Genomic DNA, 17107 nt, shown 5'->3' with positions numbered 1-17107 from the left:
TGCCCTGCACAGGTAGAGCATTATATTAGACATTATATTTAGTGTATGTGTGCGTGTGTGTGTGTGTGTGTGTGTGTCTGCCTTTGTTTTTAAACATTAGTTGCTTTGGTTGTTGTATTGATCTTTTCAAATCGGTTGTGAATACATCTTATGTATGATTGTATTTTAAAGCCCATATTTTTATTTTTAAAACCTATCCCATTCTATAGCTATTGTACAAATTAATCATGAGATATACAATGTTGTGCAAATATAAATATGTGCATGTTTCAAATAGATGCAGAAAATTGAAAAATACACATAGCAGGCTGAAGGGCAGCTGAAATGCGGAATGAGAGAAAATGCACCTGTAAAAAGTGGTTGCCCTTTCAAACTTTGGAAGCTCAATATTGTGCACAACGAATTGATTTCTTGTTAGAAACAGGTTTAAAAGTATTTAAGTGTTGATTCTTTTCTCCTTTTTACAATTTAAATTATAAACAATTTTATTTCATATATCAATCCCAGTTCCCTCTCCCTCCCATTCTCCCATACCCCCACCGGCCCCATCCCATCCCTCTTTTGCCCCACAGAGAGGGTGAGGCCTTCTATAGGGAAATCCTCAAAGTCTGTCACGTCATTTGGGGCAGGACCTAGACCTTCCCTTGTGTGTCTAGGCTGAGAGAGTAATCCCTCTATGTGGAATTGACTCCCAAAGTCCATTCATACTAGGTATAAATGCTGTTCCATTACAACCAGGGACCCCATAAACTGCCCAGGCCTCCTGAGACCCACATACAGGGAGCCTGACTCTGTCCTATGCTGGTTTCTGAGCTGCCAGTCTGGAGTTCATAAGTTCACCCTTGTTCAGGTCAGATGTTTCTCTGGTTTCCCCGGCATGGTCTTGACCCCTTTGCTAACCACTCCTCCCTCTCTACAACTGGATTCCAGGAATTTGGTTCAGTGCTTAGCTGTGGGTCTCTGCTTCTGTTTCCATCAGCTACTGGATGAAGCTCTATGATGGCATGTAAGGTAGTCATCAATCCCATTATAGAGGAAAGGCATTTAAGGAAGCTTCTACACTATTGCTTAGATTCTTAGTTGGGGTCATCCCAGTATAGCTCTGGACATTTCCCTAGTGCCGATTTCTCTTTAAACCTATATTTTTCTTTTATTTTTTTTAATTTAAATTAGAAACAAGCTTGCTTCACATGTCAATACCAGCTCCCAAGGGAGAGGGAGTAAACCTCTAATTTTTTAAGGTGTAAAATTGGAGAACCAGACATTAAACAGCCATGTGGCAAGCAAGGAAGCCAAAAAATCTGTGTCTTGAAAGGGTCTGTAACTGAAATTGTGAGGCTCTGCAGTTTGTAGTGCCCACATTTGACTGCACCCTGATAGGTAAGGAATGTGAATATACATCATAGCTGTCCACACAAGAGTGGTAAAATTATCTTTCTATGTAAATCTACAGATAAGAGTGATGCAAAGGGGGTATCTGTGATCATATTATGGGATGGAGGGTAAGGGTAGAATAATTTTTTAAAGCCTAACAGTGAACGTTTGGAAGGATTCATTCATGTTTGTAACTAACATCAAAGAATTATGCCAGGATCTACTAGCTTGTGAAGAAATGATATTGACAAAAACATAGGAATGTGGCCTATAAAAAAGTCCATGATTACCGAATCCCACAGCTACCAAACATAGAATAGCAAAAAACAGTGTGAGAAAAACCTAATAAAGGCCTCAAAGTAGATGTTCCTTGCCAATGTGCTCTTAAGGCAAGCTTCTGCCTTCACAGAGATAAAAGTGTGTGCCTGGTAGTAACAAGTCTGATAAAGAGACGTATTTTCATTTTGTGCTAATATCATCTATGCTGTGTGACACTGGGTGATGTCAGTTTCATTAATAAGAGCAAAGCATTATAAGGATCTAGTTCTTCTCCACAAAGGTAACCCCTATCAAAAGGGACACCACAAATAATCTTGACTACACATTACTAACTTGGATGCTGGGGGCGGCATAGTAAGGCCATGATGTCTGTATTTTAACACAAATTTTCATTAGCTGTGATGATGCCAAGGTTGTCTCAGAAACAAAGACTGCACGGATGTGGTTAAATCATCAAAGTGGGTGATGTTGCCATTTCCCTTTGAAGACTCCTGAAATGGGTGGCTGTAGATGAATTTAAAGATTGAATTCAGAAGCTGGAGCATGTTTGGCAGCTTCAGATGAGGAGATCAGAGATGCAGGTATGAAAGAAGCTTCTGTATCTTAGACATCCAAAAGGGAAACTCCCTCCAACATTATCAAAATGTTATGCTTGCATGCCTGTGAACTGACAAGAGGGACTTTCCAAAAAAAAAAATGTCTTTTCTGGTTAATAGAAAATTAGAAGCAAAATCATTTTAAAATGCATTATCTGAAACCCAAGTCAGATGAACACATGTACTTTAGCCACTCTTAGGGGAAAAGTTTAAAGGTATTTGAAAAGTTCAGCAAATTGTAAGATGCACAGGCTGCCTAACTTTTGGAAGAAAACAGTAGCCAGTGACAGAAACGGTTCTTAGGTGCAGTAGAGTACAGGGCAATGTCATGTACACTCTGATGCTGGTTTATGAAGTTTAGTCCTCATTTATTTTTACAAAGCAGGAGTTTAAAAAACAAAAGAAAATTACCTTTAAAAGCCATAAAAATCCTAAATCATATAGACTAATGAAAATTAAAAATAGGAAAAGCTTTCTGATACAATTTAAAACTTTTTAAATGTAGAATGTGCTATTTTAAACTGGAAAGCTGAAAAGAAGAGACTTTGAATGACTTCAAATGATCTTTGTATGTTTTATTTCTTTTTTGTTTTACCAGACAGGGTTTCTCTGTATTGTTTTGGAGGCTGTTGGTCCAGCCTGGCCTCGAACTCACAGAGATCCGCCTGTCTCTGCCTCCCGAGTGCTGGGATTAAAGGCGTGCGCCACTACTGCCCGGTTTATTTCTTATATTTAGCCAAACATGTCATTCCTATTTGAGGGCTAGAATTTATGCATGGGATGTTATTGGAGATAAGATTGCTGGTGGACATGCATAAGAACCCTACACTAATTTGTTGGGGGAAGTCCTGTGCCTTTGTCAATAAATCACTGTCTGGCCAATAGGAATCTAGATAGGTGGGACTAGGAGTCCAGGAGAACTCTGGGAAGGAGAAACACAAGAGAGTTCGACATGTAACGCCATGGGGTAGGAAGCCCGGAACTATTCTCCGGTAAGAGACATACTTAGATTAACAATTATGGGGTAATTACTTAAGTCAGAGCTAGCCAGTAAGAAACAAGCAAGGCCAACAGCTTCATAATTAATACAGCCTCCTGTGTGTTTATTTGGGACTGATGCAGATCTGGAACCAGGCGGGCGGGAAGGCTCCTCTCAAGGAAAGCTTCTCTTAACACTAATTGTTATGAGTAAGTAATATTGTGGCTCTGGAGCACAAAGCTCACTCACCAGTGAGGACAATTGTTAGTTTCTTCTCACTTTAGAAGGCCAAAACCATCTTTATTTGATTACAGATGCAATGGAACACAAGAAATTCCATGGATTTTCTAAATATGCTTATCACTTAGACTATACATAAACAGAGGGAAGAAAAAAAAGGTACTTAAATATAATTAGCTGAATGTCACTGAAAACATGAAATGTACTTTTTCTTAAAGTGAACTGAAAAACTTTTAGGTTTCATCAGAAGACATAAATGATTTTTTTTAGGACATAATATGAATTTAATTTTGGTCAACAGCAGAGGAAACAAAATTACTTCAGAAATAAAGGGAAACCCAGCTTAAACGCACAAGCTTACAGACTCACAAGTCAGCAAAAACTGTAGCTTTGCAAGCTTAGTGGTCAAGCCACTAAGAGACAGTTAATGTCAGGGATTGTGTCTAACTTAAAAGAACAAAGGGAGGAGGAGGCTACTCAGATCTCAGCTGTCATTTGGCCATGCTAATTCAGACCTTCAAACATCTTTAGTTAAGCCAACACCTACTTACAGTTAATGGTGACTGAAAAACAAATTGAAAACATGTTTCATTTTCAGTGAGACTGAAAATCTTAGTCACAAAAACCATTTTTTTTAAAAAGATGAAGTTGGCTTAAGGCCAAAGGCTAGTGAACTGTTAAACTGACAGGAAAGATTCTCTACAGAAACTTCTCAACTGAAGTTTCAAGGAGAACTTCCCTTTGAACACCAGCTAGCAGTGGTAACGACAGCTGCTGAGACCCCGAGGACTAATTTACTGCATATTGTTTTCATCTGTGAAATGTTAAATATAGCTAACCCAACATCACATGCCATTCTGTCTTCTCTGAGCATGTTATGTCAACAGTGTGTGTTGTAGCAACTGAAATTTCACTGAAAGTGCATTTGTCCCACCAGAAAGCCCTGAGTAACACGCCTTACAGCAGGATACATTAAAAGTTGAAAATCAAATTAGGTTATTTTTATAAAAACACACACACTCACATATATTTGTGCATATATGTCATAATGAAATTGATATAAGTTTATTACAGTAAGCAGAAAAGATAAGGGAGAGAATCGGTAGTTGCAAACTTTGAATTTTTATTCTAAAAATTTATTTTTCATTTTACATACTAACTCCAGTTCCCCATTCCTCCCTTTCTCCTGACCCCTCACTTCCCCGTCTTCGAACCCCCCCCCACTCCTAAAAGGGGATAAAGACTTCCTTGGAGAGTCAACAAAGTCTGGTATACCAAATTGAGGCAGGACCAAGCTCTTTCGCATTGTAACAAAGTGAGCAAAATGTTCCACCATAGGGAATTGGCTCAAAGAAAGAGGCCCTGGGATAGGTGTTGGTGCCACTGCCATCTCCACCCAACAGATCAAGCCACAAAACTGTCACCTACTTTCCTAGGGCCTAGTTGATTCCCATGCAGGTACTATGGTCAGTCCTTAGTCTGTGATTTCCCACTAGCTGGGGTACGCTGTCTCTGTGGTTTTCCCCATCATGCTCTTGAACCCCTCGTTCATGATCCCTCATTCTTCTCTTCAATGGAACTTCAGGAGCTCAGCCAAATTTGTGTTTTACAAAAAGAAAAAAAAAACACATTGATTGACAAGGCACTGTTTACTAAAGCGAAGAAAATAAAAGAACTTTGAAACTGCTGAGTGCATTATTTTGCCTATAAAATGAAAGAAAATCCCTCCATGACTTTTTTGTCTAAAAGATTATCTTCTGAAGCATTTTGCCTCAAAGGCCTAAAAGAAAAGTCTTTTTATTACTTAGTAACTCAAAACCGAAGAACATGTTAAACGAAGGATATTTTAGTATCAAAAAGAAAATGCTAAACAATCGCACCATATGAAAACTAGTGTTCCAAAATATATGAGGAATATTATTTTTTACATGTCAGCATTTGACATTTGGCTATAAATTTCATAAAACTGGATGACAAAAATTCATATTTTTATTTTTACGTCAAATAAATAGCCTATACTCCATAAAAAGAGTCCTCTACATTTAGGACTAAAATATATAATCGTCTACAGTTTCGTTCAACAAAACGCTCAATGGGAATGTTGACTCTTTGGTTAAATAAGCTTCCTAGGCCACAATTAACATTATTGCCACTTGCCGTCCACTATAGATATAAGACTGTGTAAGAATTGTGTATGGTGTATTTTGGAAAAGTAATCTATAAACGTTAATATTAAGTTCTTTTACACAACTAAACACACAGTTGTGCACTCATGTTAACTTAAGCACTCATAGATTTAAGACATATGAGAGTTAGAAATAGTTCACTAATTATTGTCTAGGCTATTTGGGGAAAGTAGCTGAGTTTATCTATTTCTACACCCTTATTTAGCATTTGTACTTCCTAAGGTTTTGTTACCTTTTAATATGTGAAAAGTGAAAAGAAGGGGAAAAAAAGAATCAAACGATGAGAAATAGGTCAAGAGACAGATTCTGGACAGAAACTGACAATATTTACAGGGTTATTCACAAGTAATGAAGCTGAAATGTGTCATTTCTAAAGAAAACAATGTAAACAGATTGGTGTCCATAGAGCAAAGCCCAGAACAAGGTGATCACTTCCACTGTGAATTTGCTTGTAATCTGCATTAACTCCTTAAACCCTGAGAAGTCTTTAAAGCACAATAAACAAATCTCCTCCTACAATTGCTTAGTAAGTCAACACCTGATGTGTTTATAAAAGATGCAGACCAGTGGGCTGAAGGACTGAGGGCTAGAAACACAATTCATGTCCAAAACTATAAGGGAAGTGTCCTATACAACCATTACACATGTTAATGGAAATTAACAAATAATTTGTTAGATATATCATTAGGAAATTATAAATATAACATATAATGGTAATAAAAAACTAGAAAACCTTTAAGTCCAATTCAACTATGTAAGACAGAGAGAAAAAAAATTATAGGAAATGGCTCAATCAAAACATTCCAAAACTTGAACAGTATCCAGCCGCCCACTCACAGATGTGTTTATTAACAACAGACTTGTAAAACCTAAGCCAAACAACAAGATGTTTTCATATCCTAAATCTTTTATTACAGGTGTCAAACTGATTAATACTCAGTAGTCATTGCTGCTAGAAGCAATTGTAATTTTTATGAACTGTTTGCACATTGTGCAATAATGAACTTACAAATTATTCTTTGCTTGCAAATGACAACTTTGTATGTATTATTCAATATTTGTTCAGTTTTGTTGTTTACCTCTTTGTTAAGGGGAACAATATAAACATAGCTGGTGCTAACATCTCGCTCATATTAACAGTTGTTAACTAAAAAAAGCTCACCTCCAAAACTACAACTGCAGCCTCCATTAGTTGGTAAGGGTCTCATTTGAGTCAGTTTATACTTAACACCTTTAGCTTGTCTACATTAGTAAAAAGCAAAAGGCAAGTTTCAAGTCTCACAAATACACACAGTATTCATTTTTGAAAAGATATCAGGAATGCGTAGACTGTTGCATTAACTATGGAGGACTATTATTCATTGGGTACATTTTCTTAAAATTTTTCAAATACATGACATATTTTAAGCATGACTACATATGTTCAACTATGGTGATTTTCTTTTGTATAACTCTCCACCTCTTTCATTTATATCATCCACGCAGCCAGGACTCCTTTCTTGCCGGATCATTTTTCTTTGAAGTCATGGCTGCAAAAAACTTCTTTTCAATCACCTCTTTCTCTTTCAATCTACTTCTGAGATCTAATGTTATGCTCTGCTAACCTATCATCTCATTCCTAATAATTAGTTCATTGCTAACATATTTTAGATTCAAATGAAGTTAGGGGAGACACAGAGGGAGATACTCTACAGGTATCTAGAAGAGGACAAAAATGTCAAGCTGACAAATAGATGAGAACCTCACCTTTTTAATCAGTCAGCTACATTTACAAAATTTTGATGTCATTATTTCATCAATGAATAATTGACATTTTGCAAAAGAGCTAGAAAGCAATGATTTTACATATATAATGGATATGTTCTCTCAACCTTTTTGAGTTCTCAATAACCAAAATGTTCTAATTTAGGCATACCAACCAAAGCAATGGTGTAATGAAAGTATAAGGAAAAATGTGGTTCTTGTTCTCTCCATGCTTAGGAATGTATAGCTCGTTTTTCTCATTAACTCTAAGGCTGAAATAAAAGAGAGAGTTGTAATGGATAGGAGTCATTGGAATTTACTTCAATAATTAACTCCAGCATAAAATGTCTTCCTGGCAAAGAATAAGTCAGAACTTTAGAAAGTTGATGTTCTGACTTTTTGTTCAGTTTTTCACATGAGCTTTTACAGGCATAATCACTGAATAAGTCAAACCAATCCATACTTAGAACAAAAGAAATTGAGGAACCTCTGTTCTATGCAGTTAAATGTCAAATCAAAACAAAGTTTCCATAAGGTAAGATTAAGAAAATGATTCCAAAAATGAATGTTCATCCTGAACAATTGAGTAAAGATGTGCTAAAGGTCAGCAGTTAGCTCAATATTTTATTCCGTTGATAATAAGATACTTTATTGAAAGTTCCATCATCCTTGAAAATTTGACTACAGAATAGTTTTACTTTTTTGTTCCATATTCTATCATGAGGAACATTAAATATAGCTGATTCACTTCTTCATTAAATATTCACACTGAAGCCATAAATCAAATGTTCAATATAAGTTTGCCAAACCCAACATGTTTAAGGACATGATGTGAAATTTCAGGTGCTTATTAAAGGACCTCACCGTATCTCCAGGACTAAAGAAGAATTGATTCTCCAGCCTTGTACAGAATGTTGGAAGATGGTTGAGCCAGCCTTCCGAATGATTTTATCAGAGCTGTTGACAAGTGATCTGCTCAAACACAATTCACCATCTCTGAAACAAAACAAACAGGCCAGCTGTGTGAACATCACACCCACTTGGCATAAGTGTCATCATACACTGTAACAAGCATTCTTCCCTCCAAACTGGTCCCTGAGCCATGTCAACCCCAAATAACACAGAAGGACTCTATTAGTTACCATGCTGTTGGCTAATGTCCAAGGCTTCTCATTGACTATTTCTGTCTTAAGTATTAACTGATAATACATATATACATATATAAATACATACATACATACATACATACATACATATATGGTCTTATCTTACTGAGGTCATGCAGGCCTCATGTGTCCTCTCTTCCCAAGATCCAGGATCACATGGTGACTCTCCACTATTGACTACATTTCCCAGAATCTTCCTTAACTCTTAGTCCCACCTATCTCACTTCCCTATTGGCCAACAGTGCTTTATTTATCAACCAATAAGACAAACATATACGCAGAAGGACTTCCCCCATCAATACACGATTATATTTGTTAGTGATTAAAAGTTGGATATTATTTTTACAAGTTAGAAGGAAAGAGATGCCTGACAGGAGGTATTTTAGGAGTTAGGTGATGGATATTATCACAGCAAACTTCTACATATTTTTTAGAACAGAATCTGTCTTTAGTATAAGGCAGACCTCAGAGTATTTGAAGAAAAATAACTCTCATCAAAGCTACAATACCAACTAGCCTCCCCTCACCTGCCTACATTGCATGATGTTTGGTCAATTATTCTGTAGGCCTACAACTCTGGGGACCAAGATTAATTTTGTTTCAGAGAAGACATATAAAAGTACTGAATACAGTTTTTGCTGAGAACTACTAAGAAAACTTTGTGTATAACAGATCCGGACATGTTCTTGACTCCATGGACACGTTCTTGACTTCATGGAGTGCTGGCTCTGTATTCTTGGGCACCGCTACTTCACTAGGTCACTGTGGTCTTACCTCAGCCTTCACAAACTGCAGTAATGCTATTTAATACACAATGCCTTTGAATATTGTAGGTTCTTTCTATAACAAAGTAATTTTTCAAGCGTTGTTGAAGTGCCAATTTAAAAAGAATTGTTTGCTAACATCATAAGGGTGAGATTACCAGGAAGCAGACAAGAAAATTCATTTAGTTCATATATCTAGTGTTTCTGCATTATTTTAAAAGCAACTACCTCTTTCTATTAATATTCTCTAGTATATGGTATACCATGTGAACTGGGAATTTTAGGGGTTTAGTGACATCATAATGATGAGAAAAATCTATTTTTTTTCATTTAAACCAGGAGAACCTATAGTGCTAATTAGTTCACTATTGAATAGATATTTGCCTTTCTTATTTCTGGTAAAGGATTCAGATAATTAGAAGTTAGTTGCCTATAGCAGAGGAAGAAAAAGTACTGGTTACTTATATGCAACTTTTCAAGTAATTTGTCTCTCTCAATATCACAAAATGCTTGTTCAAAATCACAAACTCTGAATGTGTGTGTATTAACTACAAAATGCTCTCTACCAATAGAAACACTGCCTTTTAACTTCTGCTGGGGGTTCTAAAACTATAGGCTTATTGTTTGCTTCTTGCTTTGCATTTTTTTTTTTTTTGGTTCTTACGAGACAGGGTTTCTCTGTATTGTTTTGGAGGCTATCGGTCCAGCCCGGCCTCGAACCCACAGAGATCCGCCTGCCTCTGCCTCCCGAGTGCTGGGATTAAAGGCGTGCGCCACCACCGCCCGGTTCTTGCTTTGCATTTTTAATACATAGTTTTAATTTCAAGTGGCTCCCTGTGCTGCTTATGAAATCATGTGACAGCCACTCCCTGTGAAATTTGGAACTCTATACAAATTAATCTTTTATACAGTTCTACTGATTGAAGTGACACATTTGCATGTCTGTGCAAGGCTAATGATAATCATTTTGCAGAGGTCATTTAGGATGTTCGGAAACAGGGTACATTTCACTAAACAGCGATCCAGCCATCAATTTTCATATTATACCTTTAATGATAATAATTGCGTGCAAGAGAAAGTGTGGATGTGCACAAATGTTAACCTTCACACTTTGTAGACCTTTAAGCTGGCATAAATTATCACTATTTTCATGGCAAGAGGGAAGGAGCTTTCCAAGCTTCTCTCCATTCATAGCTACCAGTATCATCCTTCTGCCAGAGACTGCAAAGACTAGAATAGTAATTTCCACAACTGATATATTTTCACAGAAGTAAAATTATGCATGAGATCAAATTTTTAAAATTTGTATCGTATTATGGTACTGTGGTTTTTATAACGCTATACTCAGACCTACAGAACCTTATCAGAACTTCCAAAATTACAATTCAAAAAGCAATTAAAAAATTGTTCAAATCCATTTTCTGTGGATACTATGCTAACACCTTACTCCGCTGCTTGAACCACATCTATTAAATTGGTGACTGGCCACTCATCAGGCTTTTGTCATTGGAAAGAGCCTTGAGTGGAAGACGGTGGGTACAAGTCGTCAAACTTCTCTTTTACATGCAAAGGAATCATCTAGACTAGAGAGCATACTTTTTTTCCCCTGCAAAGTTGAACAGGTCCCCAGGGATATTTTTGTTCATGATCTTAGTTTCAGTCTGTCTTAACTGAGACTCCCTTCCCATGAACTCAAGGCATGAAGGACATTTCCACCTACTGCTTGTTTCTCATTCTAGTTTGGACGTGACATCTGAACAGCTGCATTGAAAGCATCTTTTTTTCCTTTTTGCATAGACCTATCTGCAAAGCATTCAACAAGCAATTTTAAAAGAGAAGAGTCTAAATACATCAAAGAAATCACTCAGCACTAAAGAATGCAATCTCCCAGAGTTCCTGCTTACATGGGGGGGGGGTCTGTGGAAATTCAACAAAGATGATAACCTATCACATCCCCTGGAAGGGAATCTTCTTACTTCTCCACCTAATATCTACAGATCTTTTGTTGGTGTCTTCCCTTTGATATGAGTTTCCAGTCTTTGTAAAAACTTATTTTAACAGTTCTGATATCAATAACAAAGGTGATTAAATACACTTTTGGATGTTAGGTCTCAACAGCCAAGTCCATCCCACTGAAGCTTCCTATGGCTACTTGGCACTGGAATGAATATGACTATACTAAGCTTTGTCACTAATTTAAACTTTAAAGAATCATATTAACAAGAACTTGAATCAAAATAAGTGTGAGTGAACCCACGGCATGTGGCAGGGTGGGGGGAGGATGATTCTATATTTTATTCCCGAAGTGTCAAACAAAAAATGATTTAATTTATAAAGATAATCTATAAAGTATATAGATACAATGAAATGCTTGTTTCCAAAAACTTCTTCTACCTTGAAACTAACTTGTCCTATGCATAGTCTATGCACCAGCGTTTAGCTTTACTGTCAACTTTATGAATGCCAGAACTCATAACTGTTGCTCATTTAGTAACATAACCATAACGTAAGCAGCCTTGAATAGGGGAAAGATATGCATAAGACAAATACGTTTAAGGCTCATTTTAGTCTGCCAAGAAAGTTTCAGGGAATCTAATCAAAATAGACATCTATGCATGACCTAACTTTGTCACACTTTCAAATTCTTTCCTCATTAGATAGACATATCTGTGTACTGCATGTGGGAATCTTAAAACCCATTTCCAATATATTCTGATGAACATAGGAAGGATGGAGAAGTGAGGCATGTGCAAAAAAAAATTGTCAAGAGTAACACACTTAATACTTCTGATCGTCTGACGTAAACTTACAAAAGCCATTCTAGTGATCAATAAAGTTTGTACAGGAGGCAATTGGAGTTTCAGGTGATCACCGACTACTGCTTGAATTGTAGGGAATGATCCCTTAATACTAGGTCAACGCACTGCTGGTGGGTGGGCCTCTGCAAACACACGGTGACAGATGGGCTGCAAAGTTTCTCAGCTAGTGTTTTCCTTCCTGCATAGCATTAACTATTCAATACTGAAGAATGATGCTGCACTGAGTTTTCCTGGGAACTCTGGTAAAGGATGAAGGGTTGAATAGAGCCACCACCTACCTGGTGACAGATGCTCATGGGAGCACGTTGTACAGGATCCCAGAGGAATGTAGGAATAAAGGACTAGGTTGAAACCACTGCCCACCTGCAAGGCACGCAGTGCCCCCCAAAGGCTGTAGACTGCCTCTGTTACTTCACTTTCAAACAAGCTTTGCTCTGGGCTCCAGAGCCCTATCCTCTGTAAGTTATATCAAAACTGGCCTCTCCACATAAGCTTGCAAGGAGAAGGGAGGTGAGTAAGCAGATGAGTCAACTCTTCCGCCAGAGGCACTATTGGGGGCTTGAGAGAAAGCCACGTGCTCAGGCCACAGGCTTCCCCCCGCCTAATGTTTCATTCTGAAGGAAAGGGAATGAATGCCCAGACAACAGCTACCCGGCAACACTGCCTCCTCCTTGCACTACTGAGTCTGGAAGCTCGTGGCAGTCAGAATTCCACCAGCACATGCATGAGGCAGGGCTGTCTCCACAACCAGGTGCCCGTTTTGCCCGAAAGGACTGCAGTTGTAATTAAAGAGGTTTTAATTCGAGAGGAGGAGCTTTGAACACGATTTTTTTTGTGTGTGTTTGACTGTCACCGAAAAAAAAAAAAAAGGAGTCACAAAAGGTTGATTCCTTTCAGAAACGATGGACGCAATACCCAGTCTCCTCTTTACTCTGCTCTGGCAGCTAGTTCTCTGACAGGAGAGAGACTACCCAGGGCACACCTCCCTTCCTGTTGTGCTAACTCGAGCGACTAACTCAAGCCTCCTCAGACGAACTGGGATGAAAGAAACAGCAGCTGGGAGGGCAAAGGGTGCAGGCCACAGCTTAGCAGAGCTACCCAGCCACTGTGCGGCTCCCCCACCTCCGTTCCCCACCTCGCAGAGCTGCGGCCACCCTCCAGAGGTTTCCAGAAAAAAGGCCACGAAAGAAACGTCGCTGTGAAACGCGGAGTGTCCTGCATCTGTTATTTCCCTATGGGGCACTGGGGTGTGAGCCTCTTCCCCGAGGACAGTTTAAGCAAGCTAGGAAAGGATTCCTTTCCAGTATTTGGAGACCCAGCTCATCGCCACGCCCACTCCTGCTCACCGGGGTCCCAAACCATTGGAGTCCTGTAGAGGCTTGGCTGCTTTGTCTAGGCTGGGAGCTCATCTTCCAAACCCATCAGTTCAGAAGGGAACAAAGAGCCTCCACTCACAAGCCCCAGCCTCCGCCTCTCCCAGGAATTCCCACGCACGGGTTCACCACCTTCGAGACCCCTTTGTCTGCCTGGCAAAGGCAGGTCTGCTGGGGATGCCCACACCCCTCCCAATTTTGTTTTTCTTTTCTACCATTGACATGGAATTTCAAACCACCCACTTCTGTGGGAACGACCTCACATGATTCTCGCATTTATTTATTTCATTTTCTCTGATACAGACCTTGAATGGGTTTGTTGAAGCATAAGGACATCCAGCCCCTTCCTCACCACCTTTCTCTTCTCCCACAGTCCCCTTTGAAATGTGGTACTGTTAGGCTAGCTTTGTACAGACTCGCAGCTCCTTCCGCAAGGATACACCTGCACCTTGCTCACTTAAATGCGACTGATTACTCAGAGTGGAGCAGGAGGATTAAGGAAAGAGCTGCATAAAGTTTCCCGGTGTGTGCTTTAGCAGCCTCGTAACCCCCCCCCCTCCGCCCCCACACTAACCGCGCACACGAAAACGGCAAGCATCCCTCTTCGCTTTAAAAATGTCAGAGACAATTTAAGAACAGAAGGAAATCTCAGCCAGGGCAGCTTCCGACTGCGGAAACCTCCAGCCTTGGAAGGATTTCCGAAACAGGACTTTTAGCAGAGTTGACAAGCAGGGCCATATCCTCCCAACAAAAGGCTTCCAAGTCAGTGACAGGCACGAAGTTGCAAGGGGCTGGGCTCTGAATAGACTTCAAAGGCAGAGAGGCCAGGGAGAGAGGAAGGAAGTGTGGTATTCACAGAACTTAACCGGGCGGAGATTTTGAACACATCTTGACAAACTCAAGAAGCAGCAAAGATAGGGTCTGTGAAGACACAGTTCCCATTTCCCTTCGAAAACTGTCAGCGTGAAAGCCAGAAGTTTTATCCATGGAGGAGTAAATCGAGTGCTATCCTTATTGGCACTGTATTTTGTAATTAGAAAATAAAGAAAACAGATCTCACAGGCGCCTCCCACCACCACCCAAATCATAAACAAACAAACAAGAAAGAGTAAAGAGACCCGTTTCCTCTTCCGTGAACTTAAAACTTCTGCCTTTCGAAAAAGCCGCTTTGTGTAGTATCTTGCTAGACTGGCAGGGCACAGAAGGAAAGACAGGGGCTCCATGAGGGAAACCTGTCTTGAGTTCTGCTCAAGCATTAAAACGCCAAGGGCAGCGGTTCTTTGTTGACACTTCTGCAGTGACTTCTTCAGTGAGCAGCACCCTTGCCAATACATCTGTCACCACCACCGCCTCCACTACCACCACCGCCCAGGGCAAGTTAAACTCATACTGGAAACAGCCTGGGAGACACACACACACACACACCCCCAAAGAGCCTTTGTTATTGAATTCATGACACTAGCCACACAGGCAGGCTCAAAAGCAACACACACACAGCACTCCGAACGTCACTCTGTGCACACTTCACTACAGCCTGACTTTCTGCCACATCGGAAACAAGCATTTACCCGATGAGTTGCGTCTCCTGGTGCTCCTCAGTTCTTGCTATCTCTTTTGTCTTATAAAAGATCAGAAGTAGACTTATAGTGCAGATGGTCCACCGTTTCCTAATGGAGCGCATCTTGGGTGTCCGGGAAAGTCCTGGTTGCCCCAGCTCCGGCACCTTCTCTTGGTATAAAGGTTCCGTTTTGGGGAAATAATCGAAGGAGAGAAATCTGAAAATTGCGAAGGGAGCGTGGAGCCCAGATCCCAGAATCAGGTCGCTAGGATGTTCTGCGGTGGGGCTCTCTGGGTTCTCCAGCGCTGCCCAGCGCCCGGCCGCGCAGTTTGCACTCTCCAGGCCAGGGTCGCTCAGCGCCTTCTCCCCGGGGCTCAGGTTTCTTTTCAAATGTGACACCTTGTGCATTGGAGGTGACGGTCGCTTCTGCAGCTGGGCTCGGGGGCGTCACTGGCCCTTTCCTCGCCGTAGCAGGGAAATGATAAGCAAGGCCAGCCAATCACCGGGCTGAGGGGGCGGAGGCTGCTGTTGCCTTGCGTTGCTGGCGGCTGCTAGGAGGAGAGTAACGTCGTGGGCATGGTCTGCTCTATGCAGGGGGGGAGGAAGCTCTGTGTCGCACGCGCGCGCGCATTCTCGCGCACATACTCAAAAAAACAGGGACACACAGAGATAGACACGCTCCTCGCGTCTCCTAGGACGCCCAAACGTCAATGCTCGGGATCCGCGGGCGTCCAGACCTTCTGACTACATTAGTGTAAGGAGTGCATCTGCTCTGAGAAAGATGAGAGACTCATCCCCACCGGAGGAATGCAATGCATAGGGCTAGGGGTGGCATAGGAGAAAGGAGCCCGCTACTGAAAGCGTGTTTGCTAGACATACATGATCGCACTAGCGAATAAACCCGTGCGACGTTGAGTGACATCCAGCAGGGAAGTGAAAGGAGGACGTTCGTTATTCATTACACAACTCTGTCTGGAAAATGCAAATATACGCAGGAGCCAATGAGCTGGTCTAGGTCAGAAGGGGTGGGTAATGAGAATCCCAGCTCGAAGGCTGCGGTAAGCAAGTGAAGTCAGAGGTGGTGTTATGAACGTTGAGGATATTTGTGTGACCCTCCAGTTGACATTTGGAAACTCCTCACAAGAAGAAGTGAAGGGAAGTGCACTGCCATTTAAACTTAACTGCAGAGAACCAGGGTTCTGAGAAAAAGAAGCGACCTCTGGACTGGACTCAGGCAACCACAAACACATTCACCATCCAAGGAAAGAAGAAAGGAAGGGTTGAAAGCAGGTCAGGCAGGCACCTCTTGAAACTCTAACACCAGGGTATTGAACTCTGATTCCCCTGCCTCTTCCCTCCTACCCTTTTCCTTACTCCTATTGTGTTGTGCAGCTGGCGTGCTTTCTGAGTTGTGTGTGTGAACACCTCTCTGTTCTTAGTTTCCGGCACATCCAAGAGAGCTGACTGCCTGGGCTTATCACACCTACCATCTGTACTCTTCCACAGCAGGAGACAGAGCCTGGAAGCCAGGCTCCTTCCTATCTGTGTGCCTGAGCCCCAGGATCCCAGAGGCTCTGACGTCTGAATTCCTGCTCATTCAGGCTGAGCATTGCCTCAAGCCATTTAAGTTTACCCTTTCCAAGCCAGGAAATGATGAGTCCCACCACTAGGGCTTGGCCATCTTTGGACAGAAGAAGAAATTCTGGGTAACTCCTAGGGCAGCTTGAACTGAAAAACACATCACTCTTGCTTAAAATCTGGGGTTCCAGAAGTTCAGGGATAGAGTTTGACTAGCTGCTATAAGTCTCTAAAAATAACACAACAAACCTTATTATGAGACCCGGGTTCCTCGATGATGCTTGCCAATCTCTACTTGAGGTTTACTAAGTTAAAAATCTCCCAAGTTTCGAGAGCCTAATCTCTGCAGCACAGCCAAGCAAAGGGCTGAGTCTAAAACCACCAAGGAGCAAGTCATTATGAACCGTTATTGACACTACAAGTGGCCTGCTGGGAGTCTTTCCAGTTTATTG

General features: G+C 40.8%; 1 protein-coding gene across 1 annotated transcript in view; it reads right to left on the bottom strand.

Moving 5' to 3' along the window:
• St8sia4 (ST8 alpha-N-acetyl-neuraminide alpha-2,8-sialyltransferase 4) overlaps positions 1 to 15559 on the bottom strand; it is a gene marked incomplete in the record, with an annotated part of 86797 nt that extends 71238 nt beyond the window's left edge. Inside the window, 2 exon segments of the mRNA XM_040752971.1 lie at positions 8262 to 8393; positions 15088 to 15559. Coding sequence (XP_040608905.1) covers positions 8262 to 8393; positions 15088 to 15485 — 530 coding nt within the window.
• Between the last annotated feature and the right edge of the window lie 1548 nt (positions 15560 to 17107).

Source organism: Mesocricetus auratus, unplaced genomic scaffold (assembly GCF_017639785.1).
Source record: "Mesocricetus auratus isolate SY011 unplaced genomic scaffold, BCM_Maur_2.0 Super-Scaffold_100010, whole genome shotgun sequence".
Lineage (NCBI taxonomy): Eukaryota > Metazoa > Chordata > Mammalia > Rodentia > Cricetidae > Mesocricetus > Mesocricetus auratus.
The sequence above is the reverse complement of the archived record's forward strand: the minus strand, read 5'-3'. Positions and strand labels throughout refer to the sequence as shown.